Source organism: Adiantum capillus-veneris, chromosome 15 (assembly GCF_014529385.1).
Source record: "Adiantum capillus-veneris isolate H3 chromosome 15, ASM1452938v2, whole genome shotgun sequence".
In the NCBI taxonomy this organism is placed as follows: domain Eukaryota; kingdom Viridiplantae; phylum Streptophyta; class Polypodiopsida; order Polypodiales; family Pteridaceae; genus Adiantum; species Adiantum capillus-veneris.
The window spans coordinates 83,900,202-83,918,264 of NC_140945.1; the positions used below are offsets into that span (position 1 = coordinate 83,900,202).

At 50.2% G+C, this 18,063-nt stretch overlaps 1 protein-coding gene across 2 annotated transcripts in view; it reads left to right on the forward strand.

Moving 5' to 3' along the window:
• LOC147440985 (FAD/NAD(P)-binding oxidoreductase family protein) overlaps nucleotides 1-18,063 on the forward strand; it is a 189,514-nt gene that overhangs the window by 71,765 nt on the left and 99,686 nt on the right. For both annotated transcript variants that reach the window (XM_086482763.1, XM_086482764.1), the window contains exon 12: nucleotides 17,645-17,760. In XM_086482763.1, coding sequence (XP_086338889.1) covers nucleotides 17,645-17,760 — 116 coding nt within the window. The remainder of the gene's footprint in view (nucleotides 1-17,644; nucleotides 17,761-18,063) is intronic.

Consider the following 18,063-nt stretch of genomic DNA (forward strand, 5'->3'; position numbering starts at 1 on the left):
AGAGAGCTAGGCCATTGATGAGCTCCCAACACTCCTCTCTCTCACTGCACCACTCCTGTGGGGTAAGCTCTGTAGCAGGCTGGAGTGTAAGTTGCCCCCCCTGCATCACTATCATCCTGCTGGTGGAAGATAGCTCAAACTGAAGTGCCGGGCCCGTGAGGGTGGACCAAGCCGCTGCCCCCCAAGTGTACTGTCGAGCCGTGGAGAGGGTAGGCATCAGCCGAATACCTCGTAGCCACGGCCCACACCTGCTGGGCCGAGGGACAGTCCCAAAGACAGTGACGCTGACTCTCCACCAACTGGTCACAGGCTGCACATGCGGCCGACAGACCACTGTGCACAAGCGAGATCCCTACTGCTATAGCTCTGTGTGCAACCAACCACTGGAACAAAGTGACGCGCCTCGGCTGTCTGGAGTCCCACAGCCTCTGCCAAAAGGCTGCCAAGAACTCGACTGTGAGGCCCTCCTCTTGCCAATGACGTGCTGCAGCGGGGCGGGCCTCTCTCTGTGCTGCAAGTATATGACGTCCAAGCCGAATAGTGTACTGAAAGAAGGGGACTCCTGGGCGGTCTGCAAAAGAGAAGGGGTCCCTCCATAGCCACTCACCAGGATCCCACTGTACTCGTGCTAGTGGACAACACTCCCAAGCCCATAGCCTCCAGTGTCCGGTCTCAAGAGCTGCTGGGTCAGGGTCTATGACGCAAGTCCTCCCACAGATGCCCACAATTCGGATCCTCTGAAAACAGCACTCTGCTACGTGCGGGGCCTCTACTGCAACTCGCTGTAATCGTCCCCCACCCCGAAGCTCGAAGAACAGGGCTGGGACAGTCTCTCAGTAAGCCCTGACTGAAATGAGAACCTCCAGTCGTGTGAAGGCTCCCATCCACTGGGGTGCTACTGGCTCGAGAGGCGTGAGCCACTCAGCTGGAACTCACTCTGAGATATCCTGACACATGCTCTGCAGCCCTCGCATGCCCTGTAGCTGGACACCCTGCACCTCCTCTAACAAACCTGTGAACTCTAGCCAGTCACCTAGAGAGCGCGCTGGACCTGCTGCCATGGGACCCCAAGAAACATGAGGCCGACTCCCAACCAAGTGGCCTCTCTGAGTGCTAACCATGGGGTTCCACACGAGGGGCGGCCCCGTAGGCGCTCCTCCGTGCAAGTCGGCTGTCTCTGCTCTAGGCCACGCCGTAAGAGCTCCCAAGATCGAAGCAAACTTACAGCGAATCGGTCCTCCAGTCTCCTGCTCAAACCAACTCGGTGTAACTCTGTAAAGATCCATCTAGTCGAAGGTTGCCAAGGGCCTCCTGACTGAGGCACCCTGGCACGAAGCCTCTGCAGCAAGAACTCCTTCCAGGGCTCCTCGTCTGGAAGAAGTCCTCTGACGACGAACTTCCGAAGAAGGGCTCTGCTCTGTTGTGCTGGATCAATGATCCCAAGCCCTCCCTGAGAACAAGGAAGTGTGATGACCGACCAAGCCACCTTGGCTCTGGCAATCTGAGTGTCACGACCTGACCAAAGGAAGTTCTTGATCAGCCTCTCTACCTGGCTGACACAAGAACTCGAGAAGATCCAGCAAGAAGTGATGTACCACATAGTCGCCAATAGCACTTGGTTGGCAACTACTACTCTACCAGCCAGCGAAAGTCGTGCTGAGCTCCAATGTAACAGCTTTCTCCTGATGGACAGGAGAAGAGGAGCAATCTGCTGCTCGGGGGACAAGTCCAAACCAACCTGACAACCCAAGTACCAAATTGCAGTCCTTGGAGGAATCCACCTGAAACCCTCTCCTGGCATCCAATCTGGCACAGGAGCACTGCCAACCGAGAAAGCCACTGTCTTTCTCCAGTTGATCAGTGCGCTCGATGCACAGCAGAAGGTCTCCAAAGCCTGCTCACATCTGTGTAGATTGGCCTCCTGGCCCTCTAAGTACAAGGCTGAGTCGTCGGCAAAATCAGCGTCCAGAAGCTCATCTCCCCGTATAGGGAGTGCTAAGCCCCTTAGGCCCACCTGTTGTGACACCAAAAATCTACTCATCGCCTCCGCATAGAACAGAAAGAGAAAGGGGGCAAGAGGACAACCCTGTCTGACCGATCGTGTGAGCATGAAGCGCTCACCTCTACCTCCTGCCAAAAGAACCTGACTGTGAGCCTGTCTGTACAAAGCTGACACCCCTCTGATCCAAGCAATTGAGAAGCCCGTCCTGCGTAGAGTGCCCTCTAGAAAGTCCCAGTCAACTCTGTCGTATGCCTTCTCAAAATCGAGAAGAAGAATCACAAGGTCCTCACCAAGGAGCCGTGCCAGGGCAGAAGCCTCCCAGAAAGTGAAGATGTTGTCAACGATACTGCGTTCCTTGACAAAACCTGTCTGAGTCCCATGTATAAGGCTCTCCAAAAGTGGCTGAATCCTCAAACTCAGAGCCTTGGCAAGAATTTTGTAGGCTGAGTTGAGGATGGTGATGGGGCGCCACTGTCGAATCTCATCCAAGGAGCCACCCTCCTTGGGAATGAGGTAAATCAAGCCCTCACTCATGCTATCCGGCAACACTCCTGTGTGCAGAATGTACTGAAAGGCACTACAAAGATCTGGGCCAAGCAGGTCCCAGTACTCCAAGAAGAAGCTGCGAGTCAGCCCATCCTCACCTGGACAGCTACCACGAGGGAGGGCCGTAAGAGCCGTGTGCATTTCCTCAAGTTGAAGAGGCATCTCTAGCCTCTGGCGCATCTCCTCAGTCACAAGACAAGGCATCTGTGCCCAAACCTGCTCCCTGCATGCATCTTGCCGCTCTGACTGGGGCTCAGCCGACAGTAACTCACGGTAAAAGTCAGTAGCAAGTGCACGCATATCCTCGGGCTCACAAACAGCTGACCCATCTGGTCTCCTCAACTGATTGACCTTGGCCTGCGAGTGTCGAGGTCCCTGTGTTAAAAAAAGCACCTATCACTTTGTCTCCCACCTGAGTCCACTAAGATGCCTGTCGGTGAAAGGCAAACTCATGACGCCTCTCCTTTGTGCAAGCAAGCTCCTGTTGAGCTTGCTGTAATTGCTCCTCCAACCATGGACTGTCTGGATGCTGCTCTTGCATCCTCTGTAGTGAATCAATGCCTCGTCTGAGACGCTGCTCTTCCTCTCTCGCTGCAACCGGTTGAGCCAGGGACTCCTGGAGAAAAAAGTGGCTAAGCTGAGCTAGGCCTAAGGCCACTCTGTCTGTAGGTAGAGCCTGGCTGTCCATGCCCTCTGTCCAAAGAGCCTCTACCCTCTCTCTGAGTGCTCAGTCCAACAAGACCCGCTCTGGGATGCGAAGCATCGTGCTCCCACTCCTCTGCCTGTCTGCCACTGTGAGGATCACTGGTGCATGGTCCGAGAAGGATGTCCCTGCCAGGATGCCACTGATCCCCCCAAGTCACTAGTGTAGAAGCGATCTATCCGCGATAGATTTACTCTTCCCACTCTGCGGTCCGACCTAGAGAAGGCAAGACTGTTTGGAGGCCTCACAAAGCCAGAGTGCTGCCATGTATCTGAGACCCTCAAAGTCATACACAACCTCTCCCAGGCTGCTAACTCTACTCCATGCACAGTAGCATGGCTGTCTCCAATCCTGTTAGAAGGGTCCTCCAACATGTTGAAGTCCCCTCCTACACACCAATGGTCAGCCTGTGGCAAAGACTCAACAATCTGTGACCAAAACTCTGCAGGAGCACTCGCCACATTGGGTGCATAGATGTTCAGGAAGCGCACAAGGCCACCCTGAACCTGCATAGTAATCCACTGAGCCCTGCTTGGCACAATAATCCCTCTGCCCACAATGGCCTGCTGCAATGAGTCCGCAATAGTCATACATACCCCATGCTGGATGCCTCCAGGTCCAAAAGCAGCTGACCAAAAGGTATCATATCGTCCACGCAAAATCTGACCACATCGCCGAATGCGGCTCTCAGACAGATGGTGCTCTTGTAGCATAAGGAGATCAATCTCTCCTCCCACAAGGCAACGCTGAAGCTCCTGACGCAATCGGCCCCGCTGTCGTTGAAACTGGGGCCCACCTAGTCCCTACACGTTCCATGAGACGATCCTCATGGGGAGCGAGAGAGAACAGATGTTGCCGCAATAGCAAGACGGGCTATCTTTGAGGCCAGCTTGGATGGGGAGTAATCCGCATCCGAGCGTCCTCTAGATAGGCGAGACTGTTGTGAGTGCCTAGCCCAAGCCCAAGCAGAGCGAGCCGTGCGTAAAGCAACCTCCTCTATCCAGGAGTCCTCATGAATGTATACATAGCAAGGCAAAGACTGCGTATCAACAAAAAAGTACACCACAATGTGCCTACATCCTGCTAAGTCTGGGGGTGTCACCGCAAACTTGGCTAGTGTCCACAAAGTCTGCAGCAAATCTGTAACTCCAAGTTCTTTCATGATGTGAGAGAACTCGAGAACCTGTGTATGCAGCCATCCCACCACTGAGTCGAGTGACCGCTTAGTCTCAGTCCTACCATAGAGGGGGAAGGAGAAACCAATTGCTCAGTCCAAGGTCTCTGTCCCCCGAGCGGCGAGGAACAAAGCATGGACCCTGAAGCAGGCTGCCTCATGGTCTGCTGCGGAATCGCCGAGAAAGCGAGTGAACCCGTAGTTAAAGAAATCCGAGCGGCGTCGGAGGTCAATGCTCGTCAGACCACGAGGGATAGCTGCAAGGGAAGATGTCTGAATCTGCAGAGGGCACCGCAAGAAGGGCTGACCCTCTCTCGCTAGGCGACTCGTGGCAAAGGCGTTGCCAAGAGATCTCCTAGCCGCCGGCGAGGGACCAGTCTCCTAAGTCGACCGTGGAATTGGAGCAGGAGGGGCGGGAGAAGGAGCTGGGGGGGGGGGGGGGCGCGGAGGGGAGGAAAAGCGGGGTGGGGCGAAAGAGACATTTTTGCTCACACTCATCATTTTTGTAACCATTGATTGTAATAAATGTCTTTCCGACATTGATTTTGATTGGAGCCATTCATTAAGTGCGTCGAAGGCCACGGGCCTGTTGCCACCCCTCCTCCGCTGGAGCCCCAGGCTCGGAGGGTGACTCTGAATCTGTGCTCTGTGCCGCTGGCTGTGGCTGCAGCCCAGCCTTGGCAGGCTGGGGCTGAGGCTGAGGTGCAGGTCGTGGCCTCCTCCGTGGACAGGCCTTCGCTAGGTGGCCTATCTGTCTGCAAATGAAGCACTAGTTCGGGAGACCCGAGTACTCCACACTCTGTCTAAACCAACCCCCACTCACCCGCGGCAGAAGGATGACCTTCGGGAGCGTGTGGGTGTCTCTGACCAAAACTCGAACTGAGGGGATGCCGGCCGCCTTGGCAGCTACTGATGCTGCCATACGAGGTGTCTCTAGGACAGTCCCGATGGCGGAGCCAATCCTGGAAAGAAGTGGTAGGTACTCCCTCCGTAAACCCGGAAAGCAGACTGAGATGGGGATGTCTGCCTCCTGTACTAGCACATCCGAAGTCGGGTCAAAGCCATGTCGCCATTGTCGAAAGTGGGCGCGTGATGCTCGGATGGCCAGTGGACTAATAGCTATGACCTTGGAAGCCATCTCGGAGGTCTCGAACTCGATCTGGTAGTACCCCCGTCTGAGAATCTGGACATCCAAGATCTTGCCCACCTCTGCGAGAAGGCGGGCCTGGAGAAGGTCACGCAGCTCTCCTCTGCTGGGTCGGGTGCCGAGAATCTTGCAAATGACCGAGGTCGCTTGCAAATGCTCTACCTCTGCGGCTAGGCTCGCTTGCTCTATCGGTGAAAGAGCAAGTCGAATGGTGGGCTCAGCGGAGTAGGGCGAGGGGGCTTTGGAGGAGTCCCTCTGAGGTGGAGCATGAGCCTCCATTAGTGTTTGTTGCTCTAAAGGAGAAGGGCGGACGAGAAGGCTAACGCTTGAGAGCTCGGCAAGAAGAATCCACTGCCAGGCAATTCAAGCGAGGCCTTCGGAGGGGGGGCGGGGGGCATGAGGATAAGGGGCTGGAGAGGCGAGGGCAGCGGGCAGCGAGCAAGAGGGGTGCAACGGGCGGGGCTGCACTCTGGCTGGGCTGCGCGCAGGCTGGGTGCAAGCTCAGCAACGCTCGCGGACAGACAGCGCGCAGGCAAGGGGCAGCGCTCAAGGGGGCAGCGCGAGGGCGAAGGCGAAGGGGGGACTATGGCAAGGGGGAGCAGGAGCAGGCGGGGTGGGAGGGGAGCGCGCAGGAGCAGCAACGAGCCCGCAATTCCCAACCTCTTCAAGTTCGGGACTTGCTCAGGAGGAATCACCGATTGAAGCGTATGTTGCTTAAATTGTCTCGGTAAAGGGTTGTATATTTGTTATAAAATGTTGAGCTTTTCTATGAAAGCATGGATGTCTAGTATGTAAACACTTGCAAGGTAAAACAACTTTATGCGTATAGAGAAATGAAATGAAATGTTATATTAACGTCTTCAAAAGGCCAAAATGACCTATGAGACCAATCTGTTACAAAATAGTGAATCTGATACCATGTCTGGGTACAAAAAGACTAGAACACAAATACTACTACTACTAGAATCCATCCTCATCTGCACTCTGATGTCGAGAGAGTATTGCTCGAATCCTCTGCTGTAGTCTCCGTCGATGCTGTGTAGCCGCTCTCCTCAATCGTGGCCGTCTCGATCTCTGTAGCTCCAGTCTCTGTAGCTCTCCCCAGTAAAGTGTCTTTGTATCTGTGTAACTCAAGTAGATATAGCCTAAGACATCTCTGATCCTCATAACTCATGACCCTAGAGAAAGGACCGAAACCTTCTCTGAATAAGCAGTGGAAACAGCCCCGAATCTCATAGTACACTGTGCAACGACATATGTAATGCAGGTCTGTCTTTGGCTCTAGCTGGCATAAGTGGCATATCCTGTTGTCTGCTGGTATCCCTCTGAATCTACCAGTCTCAATCTCTAGCTGATGTGAGGATGTGCGTATCTGACCAATGGCACACCGTAAACAATGAGACATATGTGTATCCATGTAGCTGGGTCGAGTCACAAACCCATCTCCTGTGAGGTGGAGAAGATGCTCTCTATAGAAAGCCATCTTCTTGCCCAACTGTTGTGGCGGCTCTATCCATGTCCTCTTGGTATCCAGTTGGATCAGGTCCTGTTAAATGAGTCTAGTAATCTCCACCTGTCTAAGAGACATCGAGGGTATCTGAAGAGAGTACTGGAAAGGGAGCAGCCTGTCCATGGTGAAGCCATGCATATAAAACCATGAGGTCATCTGTGCATACCAGCATGAAGTGTCCCCCTGAAGAGCTAACTGTCTGGAAGACTCAAGGGCCAGTCTAGCATATTTGTCTCTAGTAGTATCCCACAAGCTAAGCACAAAGGAGACTGATCTGGTAAGCCCCTCAATCTCCATAGGACGGGCAGCTAGCTCTGCTCGAATGATAGCGTGGGGTACGGTGGCCTTGGCTCTTATCAATCGAGAGATCATAGATACCAAGGGCCACAGCATACGTCTCCAACCATCTTGGCCTATAGAAGGTCCGAACACATCCTCTCCAAGCCTCTGAAGGCCGCATAAGCTGTAGTCAGTCTAGTCTCTGCTGCCCTCCCCAAAGAAAACCTCGCCCCAGTGAGTAGAACCCCAAGGTAAGTGTATGCATCTGTATATAATCTGTATGTAGGTCGATCCTCTGTGAGTTTGTGTATGGTGGTGTGAGTAAGATGCGTACGAATCAAGCGCATGACCTGTCTGCCCCTGTGCGCCTTGTTTGCCTTGCACGACTGCGCCCTCTAAGCCCTCAGTGCACTAGCGCGCAATGGGAAATCAATATTCTGCACTGCTTGCGCGCGCGTGCGCATAGCATCCTGCCTACAGCAGACCTGCATCCTGTGCAGCCGATTTGGGGGGATTGGAGCCCAACAGTGAACACGTGTCTTGCCTATTGAAACTCTTCAAGGCTCAGCTGTTTCGGGACTAGCAGAGAGAGGAAAAGCGTGCAAATTTACAAACAACTGTGGCGTGCCAGAGTCAAACATGAAAACACCAAAAAAGAGTGTGTGTGTGTGTGTGTGTGTGTGTGCGTGCGCCGCAAAGCTATGGAATCCTCGGATATGGATGCTTTAAGCGTTATCAAAGAATGTTTGCATGAGGACTTTGAGGATGCACGGCAAGCCTGGGAAGGATCCTCTCCCGTCATGGAAGTGCGCATCCCTATACAGGAGCTTATGGGTTCTGTTGCTCAATATGCACTTAAAGCGGTGATTCTTTTTTTCCTGGGAAGAATGCCTATGGCATAGGATGTGGGCCAATGGGTTAATTTCCTACTTAAACGGCAAGTTGTCTGAGGGGTTTACTTTGGTGCGCGAGGGTTCTATGAAGTCCTTCTGGCCGACATGGATGCTCGGGATGCTTTGCTTGAAATGTCTCCTCTTTTCTTCAATACGCTGATGACTCATGTACTGCCCTGGGCTCTCACCAAGGACTATCAAAGTCTCATTCGTCACAAGTGTCCCGTCTGGGTTGAGGTGGTCGATTTTCCTCGCACTTGGCGTCACTTTCTTCCTTTGCTGGCTGCTCAGCTAGGCAAAATCATTTGCCCTCCTAAGCTGGACGCAAACACAAACCGTTTTTGTATTCTGTGGGACACAGATATCCCCACCCTTGCAGGTATTTCAATCGATTCAAGGGATGCAGTGGTTGGCAAGTGTCCATTTAAGCTTAAATGGGGCAAATTTGTGAATTCTTGCTTCCGATGTTGCAAATTTGGTCATATGCAGTCCGAATGTCCGGAAACAAACCTGCAACCACCGTCTTCAGCTGTTCCTACTCCTCAACCTCACTCAACTTCGAAATCTTCTGCTGAGATTCAAACCAAAGGTGCTTTAGCCTCCTCTCCGACAGTCGGGGCCAATAAAGGCAAAAGGAAACAATTACAATTATGTGCACTTTTTGTTCCTCCAAATATTTAAGACAAAGGCAAAGAATAGGTTTCAACCTCCCAAACTTGGATGGTGCCCAAGAAACCCGTTAAAGCTGCTATAGCCCGTGTTCTGGCATCCTCTCGTAATTATGTGTCCCCTTTGAAGAATGTTGCTCAGAAAAAACTCCCTTGTAATGACAACACTACTTTGGCTGAAGCTTGGGACAAGGTGGTCCGCTCTTTCAAAGAAGTTGTTACAGGCGAAGTCTCTTCATCGCAAGGTGCCTTCATTTTCAATCATCTGGGTCCAGGGCTTGACCCACCTCCTCAGGTGCCTGCAGCTGGGAAGGATGTGTCGATGGACAGTGGTACTTGAGTTTTCTCCCATTTTCTTGTTTCCTCGCCCATTGTATATACCCATATCAGAATGCATAGTTCTTTGAATTGCATCTCCTATAATGTGCGTGCGTTATGCAATCACGACAAGTGGCGGCTAACCTGGCAGTCTGTACATACATGTCAAGCGGACATTGTGGTTCTTTAGGAGCATAATCATCATCAATTTGCAGGACAAACTTCTTACTTTGCGGGCTACTGGATAGTTTATGCAGGATCAACTGGCTATCTTGGCGTGCTTATGCTTGTTCAACAAGAACTCTTCCCAACCTTGCTTTTCAATGATCCGGTTGGGAGATGGATGGTCATCCAATGTATTGTTAATGGGGAAGTTTTCAAATTTGGAGGCTTATATGCATACATAGCTTTTGCAAATAGGGCACGGTTGTGGAGTGCTATCTCCTCTTATTGTTGGTGTTCCAATGCATTTCTCTGTGGGGATTTTAATAATGCACCAAACCTTGCGGATAACACTACTGGGCATTCTCACATGCTTCATACAAAACGGCAATCATGGGATCAATTTATGTCGACCTGTAATGGGCTTGACTTGTGGCCTTTATAGCATGCGAGTGATCCAGGATTCACTTTTCAACATAATGCTCAATCTATGTATCGTGCTCGGCTGGATCGCTGGTATCTTTTTCACATGCAACAATATGATGACTTTGTATGCAAGATGAGGATTGATTATGCATGTGTATTTCCGATCATTTTCTTGTATGCTTGAAACTTTGATTTGGCTCCTTTGATGTCAATGATTGCCTACCCAAGAAGATGCTTCTGCGTGTCAATAATGCTTATCTCAAGCATGAGCCTTTTCGTGCTATGATTGTGGATATCATCCTGCCTTTGATCTCCCAGATGTATGTTGATATGGACATAGCCTGGTTCCGCTTTGTTATACGTGTTCAATGTGTTATCCAGGATTATGGCAGGGATTATTTGTCACAATTAAGGGAACAGGTTAATCAGGCAAAGGATGCTTGTAGCAAATTGATGCACTTGGCGAACTTCTCTTACTGACACTCAAGTGACTGAGTTGTTTTCTGCTCGTGCTATGTTACGGCACAATGATGAGAGGAAATTGGCCAAATGACAGATTTGAGCTCGACAACAGGCTTTTGCAGATAAAGGATGTTCTCCTAAGTAATTTTTCCAGCATTTGCATCACTCCAGGCAGTCTCAAGCTATACGGAGAGTTAAATTGCCGTCAGGGGAGTGGACCTCCACTTTACAAGAGTTAGCACTAGCCCATCATTCTTATTAAGGCAAGATTTTTGCGGCCCCTTCTTCTCTCTCAAGAGAGGCTTGCCAAGCGTGTGTCATGTATCTATCACATGTTACTCCCATCCTTTCGATGCGGCAGGCTCAAGACATGGAAGCTGATTTCACCGAGTCGGAATTGCATGCCAGCTTGCTTGATTTGTGTCGATGGAGAGCTCCTTGTTGGGATGGTCTCTCTGTGGAATTTTTCTTGTCTTTCTGGGATTATTTGAAGTTGCCTCTATTGTTCATGATGAATACAGCCTGGGAACAACAGGAATTGCCCTCCTCTTGGAAAGAAGGTTTGCTCAAGCTGATACCTAAGCATGCATTGTGTGAAGAATTCCCTCATTGGCGGCCTATTACACTCATGCCTGTGGTGCATAAATTAATGGCAAAAATGCTAGCTAACCGGCTCAAGTGCTTTTTGCATAAAGGCTTGCATCAATCCCAATACGGCCCTCCCTCGTGGTAGCTGTCCAGGTGAGGATGGGTTGACTCCCAGCTTTTTCTTGGAGTACTGGGACTTGCTTGGCCCAGATCTTTGTATTGCTTTTAAGTACATCTTGCACATAGGAGTGATGCCTGACAGCATGAGTGAGGGCCTGATCTACCTCATTCCCAAGGAGGGTGGCTCCTTGGATGAGATTCGACAGTGGCGCCCCATCACCATCCTCAACTTAGCCTACAAAATTCTTGCCAAGGCTCTGAGTTTGAGGATTCAGCCACTTTTGGAGAGCCTTATACATGGGACTCAGACAGGTTTTGTCAAGGAACGCAGTATTGTTGACAACATCTTCACTTTCTGGGAGGCTTTTGCCCTGGCACGGCTCCTTGGTGAGGACCTTGTGATTCTTCTTCTCGATTTTGAGAAGGCATACGACAGAGTTGACTGGGACTTTCTAGAGGGCACTCTATGTAGGATGGGCTTCTCAGATGCTTGGATCAGAGGGGTGTCAGCTTTGTACAGACAGGCTCACAGTCAGGTGCTTTTGGCAGGAGGGAGAGGTGAGCGCTTCATGCTCACACGCTCGGTCAGACAGGGTTGTCCTCTTGCCTTCTTTCTCTTTCTGTTCTATGCGGAGGCGATGAGCAGATTTTTGGTGTCTTAGCAGGTTGGTTTACGGGGCTTAGCACTCCCTATTCGGGGACATGAGCTACTGGACGCTGAGTTTGCCGACGACTCAGCCTTGTACTTAGATGGCCAGGAGGCCAATCTTCAGAGATGTGAGCAGGCTTTGGAGACCTTCTGTTTGTGCATCGGGCGCACTGATCAACTACAGAAAGACAGTGGCTTTCTCGGTTGGTAGTGCTCCTGTGCCAGATTGGATACCAGGAGAGGGTTTTAGGTGGATTCCCCCAGGGACTGCAGTTCGGTACTTGGGTTGTCAGGTTGGTTTGGACTTCTCCCAAGCAGCAGATTGCTCCTCTTCTCCTGTCCATCAGGAGAAAGCTGTTACATTGGAGCTCAGCACGACTTTCGCTGGCTGGTAGAGTAGTAGTTGCCAACCAGGTGCTGTTGGCGACTATGTGGTACATCACTTCTTGCTGGATCTTCTCGAGTTCTTGTATCAGCCAGGTAGAGAGGCTGATGAGGAACTTCCTTTGGTCAGGATGTGACACTCAGATAGCCCGAGCCAAGGTGGCTTGGTTGGTCATCACGCTTCCTTGTTCTCAGGGAGGGCTTGGCATCACTGATCCAGCACAGCAGAGCAGAGCCCTTCTTGGGAAGTTCATAGTCAGAGGACTTCTTCCAGGTGAGGAGCTCTGGAAGGAGTTCTTGCTACAGAGGCTTTGTGCTAGGGTGCCTCAGTCAGGACGCCCTTGGCAACCTTCGACCAGATGGATCTTTACATAGATGCGCCGAGTTGGTTTGAGCAGGAGACTGGAGGACCGCTTCGCTGTGAGTTTGCTTCGATCTTGGGAGCTCTTACGGCGTGGCCTGGAGCAGAGACAGTCGACGTGCACGGAGGAGTGCCTACGGCAGCCCCTCGTCTGGAACCCCATGGTTAGCACTCACAGAGGCCACTTGGTTGGTAGTCGGCCTTATGTTTCCTGGGGTCCCATGGCAGCAGGTCCAGCGCGCTCTCTAGGTGACTGGCTAGAGTTCATAGGTTTGTCAGAGGAGGTGCAGGGTTTCCAGCTACAAGGCATGAGAGGGGTGCAGAGCATGTGTCAGGACATCTCAGAGTCAGTTCCAGCAGAGTGGCTCACGCCTCTCGAGGCAGTAGCACCCCGGTGGATGGGAGCCTTCACACGACTGGAGGTTCTCATTTCAGTCAGGGCCTGCTCAGAGACGTCCCAGCCCTGTTCTTCGAGCTTCAAGGTGGTGGACGATTACGACGAGTTGCAGTAGAGGCCCCGGAGGTAGCAGAGTGCTGTTTCCAGAGGATCCGAGTTGTGGGCATCTGTGGGAGGACTTGCGTCATAGACTCTGACCCAGCAGCTCTTGAGACTGGACGCTGGAGGCTATGGGCTTGGGATGGTTGTCCACTGGCACGAGTACAGTGGGATCCTGGTGAGTGGCTATGGAGGGCCCCCTTTCTTCTGCAGATCGCCCAGGAGTCCCCTTCTTTCAGTACACTTTTCGGCTTGGATGTCATATACTTGCAGCACAGAGAGAGGCCCGCCCCGCTGCAGCACGTCATTGGCAGGAGGAGGACCTCACAGTCGAGTTCTTGGCAGCCTTTTGGCAGAGGCTGTGGGACTCCAGACAGCCGAGGCGCGTCACTTTGTTTCAGTTGTTGGTTGCACACAAAGCTACAGCAATAGGGAGCTGGCTTGTGCATAGTGGTCTCTCGGCCGCATGTGCAGCCTGTGACCATTTGGTGGAGAGTCAGCGTCATTGTCTTTGGGACTGTCCCTCGGCCTAGCAGGTGTGGCTACGAGGTATTCGGCTGATGCCTACTCTCTCCATGGCTTGACAGTACACTTGGGGGCAGCGGCTTGGTCGACCCTCACGGGCCCGGCACTTCAATTTGAGCTATCTTCCACCAGCAGGATGATAGTGAAACAGGGGGGGCGACCTACACTCCAGCCTGCTACAGAGCTTACTCCACAGGAGTGGTGTAGTGAGAGAGAGGAGTGTTGGGAGCTCATCAGTGGCCTGACACTTTGGTTCATCTCGCGGGCCCGCTTTTTCCGCATTTTTGAGGCTCGTTCTGTGCCACCAACAGAGACTGTTTGTGACTTTTGGCTAGAGCTGATCCATACTCTCAGAGGACAGCTAGAGGGACTACAGGGCAGCTCCGACCGCATGCGGGGGCACTGCGAGGCTTTCCTTCGACTCTAGAGCCCTGGGCCTTTCTTCACTAGTGTACAGGGTGTGCTCAGATGGCACTAACGACCACCTGTGTGGCTCTTCCCTCCTCCCATCTCTTGATTTAGCCTCATTGTATATTTGCTGTTCTTTCATTGGGGAGAGTCTCCCTATCATGTTTGTTGTAGCCCTCTCTTGCAGAGGTGGTTGTAGCCCTACGGGCAGTTTTCATTAACTACTAGAAGGATCTTTTTCTCAGAAAAAAAAAAACATGTTGGTCTGGGACTGAAGGAGATAAAGTTCTATAGTGGGCCGAGAATGCTTCATAGAGCCGTCTCTTATTACACGTCTCACTCTCTAGATTCTAGCTTGACCCGCTTAATTCATTCATTTTGTTTGGATTGGTGTAAACTTTTGAAGAATTTTTTTGAGGGACATCCTTTATGATAGTCTTTTGTTAGTGATCAAAGCAAGACACGAATCATTCGTGCTATAGAAAGTAGACGACACTGATTTTTAGCATTTACATTAGAAAGGAGGATCTCATAGAATCCTCTGGCACCGAAGAAAACACCCGGCATTGTTTGTCTTTTAAGATGATAATTGACCCATTGGTGTGTAGAAGGCATTTTTCTAGGGAAGGATAATACTACTGCACATTGAGCACATTGACGTTAGGGAGAGATTTTGTGGAAGGCAAAGCACCTTCCCAAGATTTCATGGTATTTGTGAAATTCTCTGTCAAGCATTCATGTAGAACCTGAAATTCTTCGAGAAGCGAGTTACTACACAGCCTCGAGATTTCAGCTAGTTACTACACAACAAGAGTCATCCCTATGCCATTGCTTTTGGATATGCCCATATGTACAACTGATTTTGCGTGCGGACTGTTGTTTGCTTACCAGTGTTGGCATTTATGAAGGCTTTGTGACATGCAACGCGGTTGCATGGCTGTTGTATTTTCGTACTTTGTTTGAGGATTCTTCTATAGATCCGGTCTTCATTCTCTGGCAAGGCCCTACTTTGTGAGGTAGGATCAATGAGCCTATTACCACCGGTAGGTAGTGTATGACCGACTAGGCAACTTTCATGTTGTAGGGCAAACGAAACTAGGGCACCTCCATAGCAATATCTCCCAACAATGAGCAACACTAGAATTCAAAACCACAAAACACATGAAAAGAAAGCCTAATAACCCTCAACACAAAAGCATGTGATCCCTTGGGAATTTATTAACATCCACCCAAAAGATCACCATGGAAGCTAGGAAACACTTTGTGCAAGCACAGAATTACAACATACACCAGCCGATGCATTCGAGGAAAAGAGCTTACCACTTCACCGATTCCCTCTTTAAAACCACAATCTCAAAGTGTACATACCCCACAAAACATGTAGGCTTCCACAATTTTCTCTTCACCAAATTGCCTGCGAGCTGCCATAACCTGTACACTGTGGGAGACAGACTGTATCTTTTAAATCACAACTCCAAAAGGGACACTTTAAAGATTTGGCAGCTCAAACTTAAAAAATTCTTTGCAATCTTAGCAACAAAGTGCTGAACATGACTAAATCCCAAATTGCACGCAACTATGTGTAAAAGGGACAAATTGTAGGCTTCCATAGGACGACTACATGCAAAGTAGGCTAATCAAGGGCAAACATTGGCATGAGAAAGCAAGAAGAGAACCCAACGACCAAGAACTTGCAACAATTTTTTGACGTTTTGCTCAACTTCACTTAGTTTGTACATGAGTTTTACTAATATATAAGTAGTATTTCAAAAAACATAGTAAAGGGTACACAAGCCCGCTAGCGCTAGTCAAGCAACTTACTGGGCATGTACATGTGCTTGCTTTAGCAAGCTAAAAAACTTACAACAAGCAAGGTCACACATGCTTTAGACACACATCGTCATGTGTGTATGAACAAATTTACAAAACACGAGGTGTCCAAAATGCACACAACATAATTTGTCACACTTGAGGTCTGCTAGATCATTCATGATCAGCAGCAATAAAGAGTAGCTATGACCCAAGTGACAGAGTCTCCACTTCATCTTTGTGCGAGATGGTGGCCTATCTGCCAAAACCTCATCTCCCCAGTAGGCCCCCCGTGTAGGCACCATCACAACAGTGGGTTCTTGCTAGCACGCAATAGACATCCTTTGGTTTGGCTTCACTAGGGGTATCCCATAGAAACCCAACAACACGGCCTATGGGACTGCCCACAAGCACAGCTGATTTGGCTCATGATCCTTCGTATTATGGTCTCCATTTTGTCTGATACAATTTTCACGCAGGGTGGTAGCATTGTCACCGAGTTCAAGGCTAGTCCTTGGCTAGAGGACGAAGGAGGGCATCTTGTAGGCTCCAGAAAGGATGCCCTCAACAGTTCCTTGCGCCCAATTGCTCGGTGGCGAAGGGACACGAGAGAGATGGGCAAGATGGGAACTGAGCAACCTTGGCCTATCGTTCATATGGTGGGCCGGATGGTTCAGAATTTTTGAGGGTTGACCCAAGCCTCCCGCAGTGACAAACTGTGCAAGCTTTTTCTTTTTAAAGCTGATTCACACACTTACAGTATGATTGCTTTCAGGGAAGCTCCGACAGGGCTGAAATGACACCACACTTTCATTCTGTTATGGCGGCCTCAACCATTTTTAACGGTGGGTCATGGCATTCATTGGCACAACAGGCCACATATGTGGCTCTTCCCACCTCCCATCTTGTGATTTCGCCGTTGTACGTGTGTCATTCATTTTGGAAGAATCTCCCTCGTTTTGTATAGTGTACCTTCTTGGTAGGGGGATGTGGCCCTTGGGTCAGTTTAAAAACTAACAGTAGGATCTTTTGGTGCCAAAAAAAAAAGGATGCACTTGCAATTGACGTCATGAGGAAGAGGAGCAATATGTATGCCAAAATTCCAATGTACTGCCTCTTGCGAGATCCAAGGCATGTACCATTGCCTTTTTTGTGAAGGCTTTGGAGCATTGTGTCGGATCGTATGCTTTGAAGATCAGAGGTGCCTTGGCCTCTCTTTATTGGAGCTCAGGCGTCACAGATAGCCCTAGCACAACGTGCCGGGCGGCCAGTCTCCAGCCACAAAAGGATTCTCAGGAATCTTCCACTGTTGGTTGGCATTCTTGAGCACAACTGCTCCGGCCAGCCCTCCAAAAGTCCTTTTGTTTTGAAGAGCTTCGCTCTGATTGGATGGGAAGCAGACGCTAGCTATGGCTGGAACAGGTGGGGCGTGGGCTACACCGGCCAGCCAGCCAGTTGCCGGCCCAAAAGGGAGAGGCACACGTAGGCTATCACCCCTGTAGGATTCGTTTTGGCTGGCCGGCTGCACTAGTTGTGCTCGTGCTAAGAGAGATTTCGTTGAGGAGTACATTGGACAGGGCCATATTTAGAGCAAAGTGTTTGCGACCATGGGGACCTTGCATATTGGCTCCTCATCATTAGCCGATTCAAGCCATCATCGCTGGCATGCACGATCTCTTAGTGGTCTCTCCTTCTCGAGGCTCTAGAGTTATTTAAGAGCTTTTTCCATTTCTATGATAGCTAGGGATTTAGTTCGATTGTACTTCATTTCTTGTTATATTTTCATGCTGAGAGACATCATTATCAGTTATACTTTGTTGCGGTCTCATGCGCTAGGTCATATATCTTTCTTTCCTACTTTTGTGCTTTTTTAGGATATAAAAAACACAGGAGCTAGCTGTGTATTCGACAATAGCTTTCTCATTGCATTTAATTTCAACATCTTCAGACAAACCGTTTTTTCCTGTAATCTGCTGTAATCTGGACTGGTAACATTCTACTGTAATTTGTCTAGGGAACAACAAAGTTCAATGTTGCTGTAAACAAGCTTCCAAACTTTTCTGTGTGCCCAAACACGAGTGAGGAACCTGGAGTCCAGCACTTTGGGACAATCCATATTGGTGCTGAGAGGTATGGTTCTTTGACTTTTTCCATGGTGCTAAAGAGTGCTACAACCTGGTTTTTGTGAACAGATTTAGGTTTCTGTGAAAGGGCTATGCATCACCAAACCTGAGCTCTGTATTGCTTCCTTCATGCTGAAGACTCAAATCTGTTGATGGCTGACTCTGAGAATTTGATTGTTGTACTAAAACATTTATTGAAAGGTAGATGGCCTCCTTATGCCAGCTGTGTTATCAGGGGGTGGAGTCAGAGGAGCACTTTATATCCCTATGTACTATTTATCATAAGACTCGAGGAAGGTATCATTGCCTT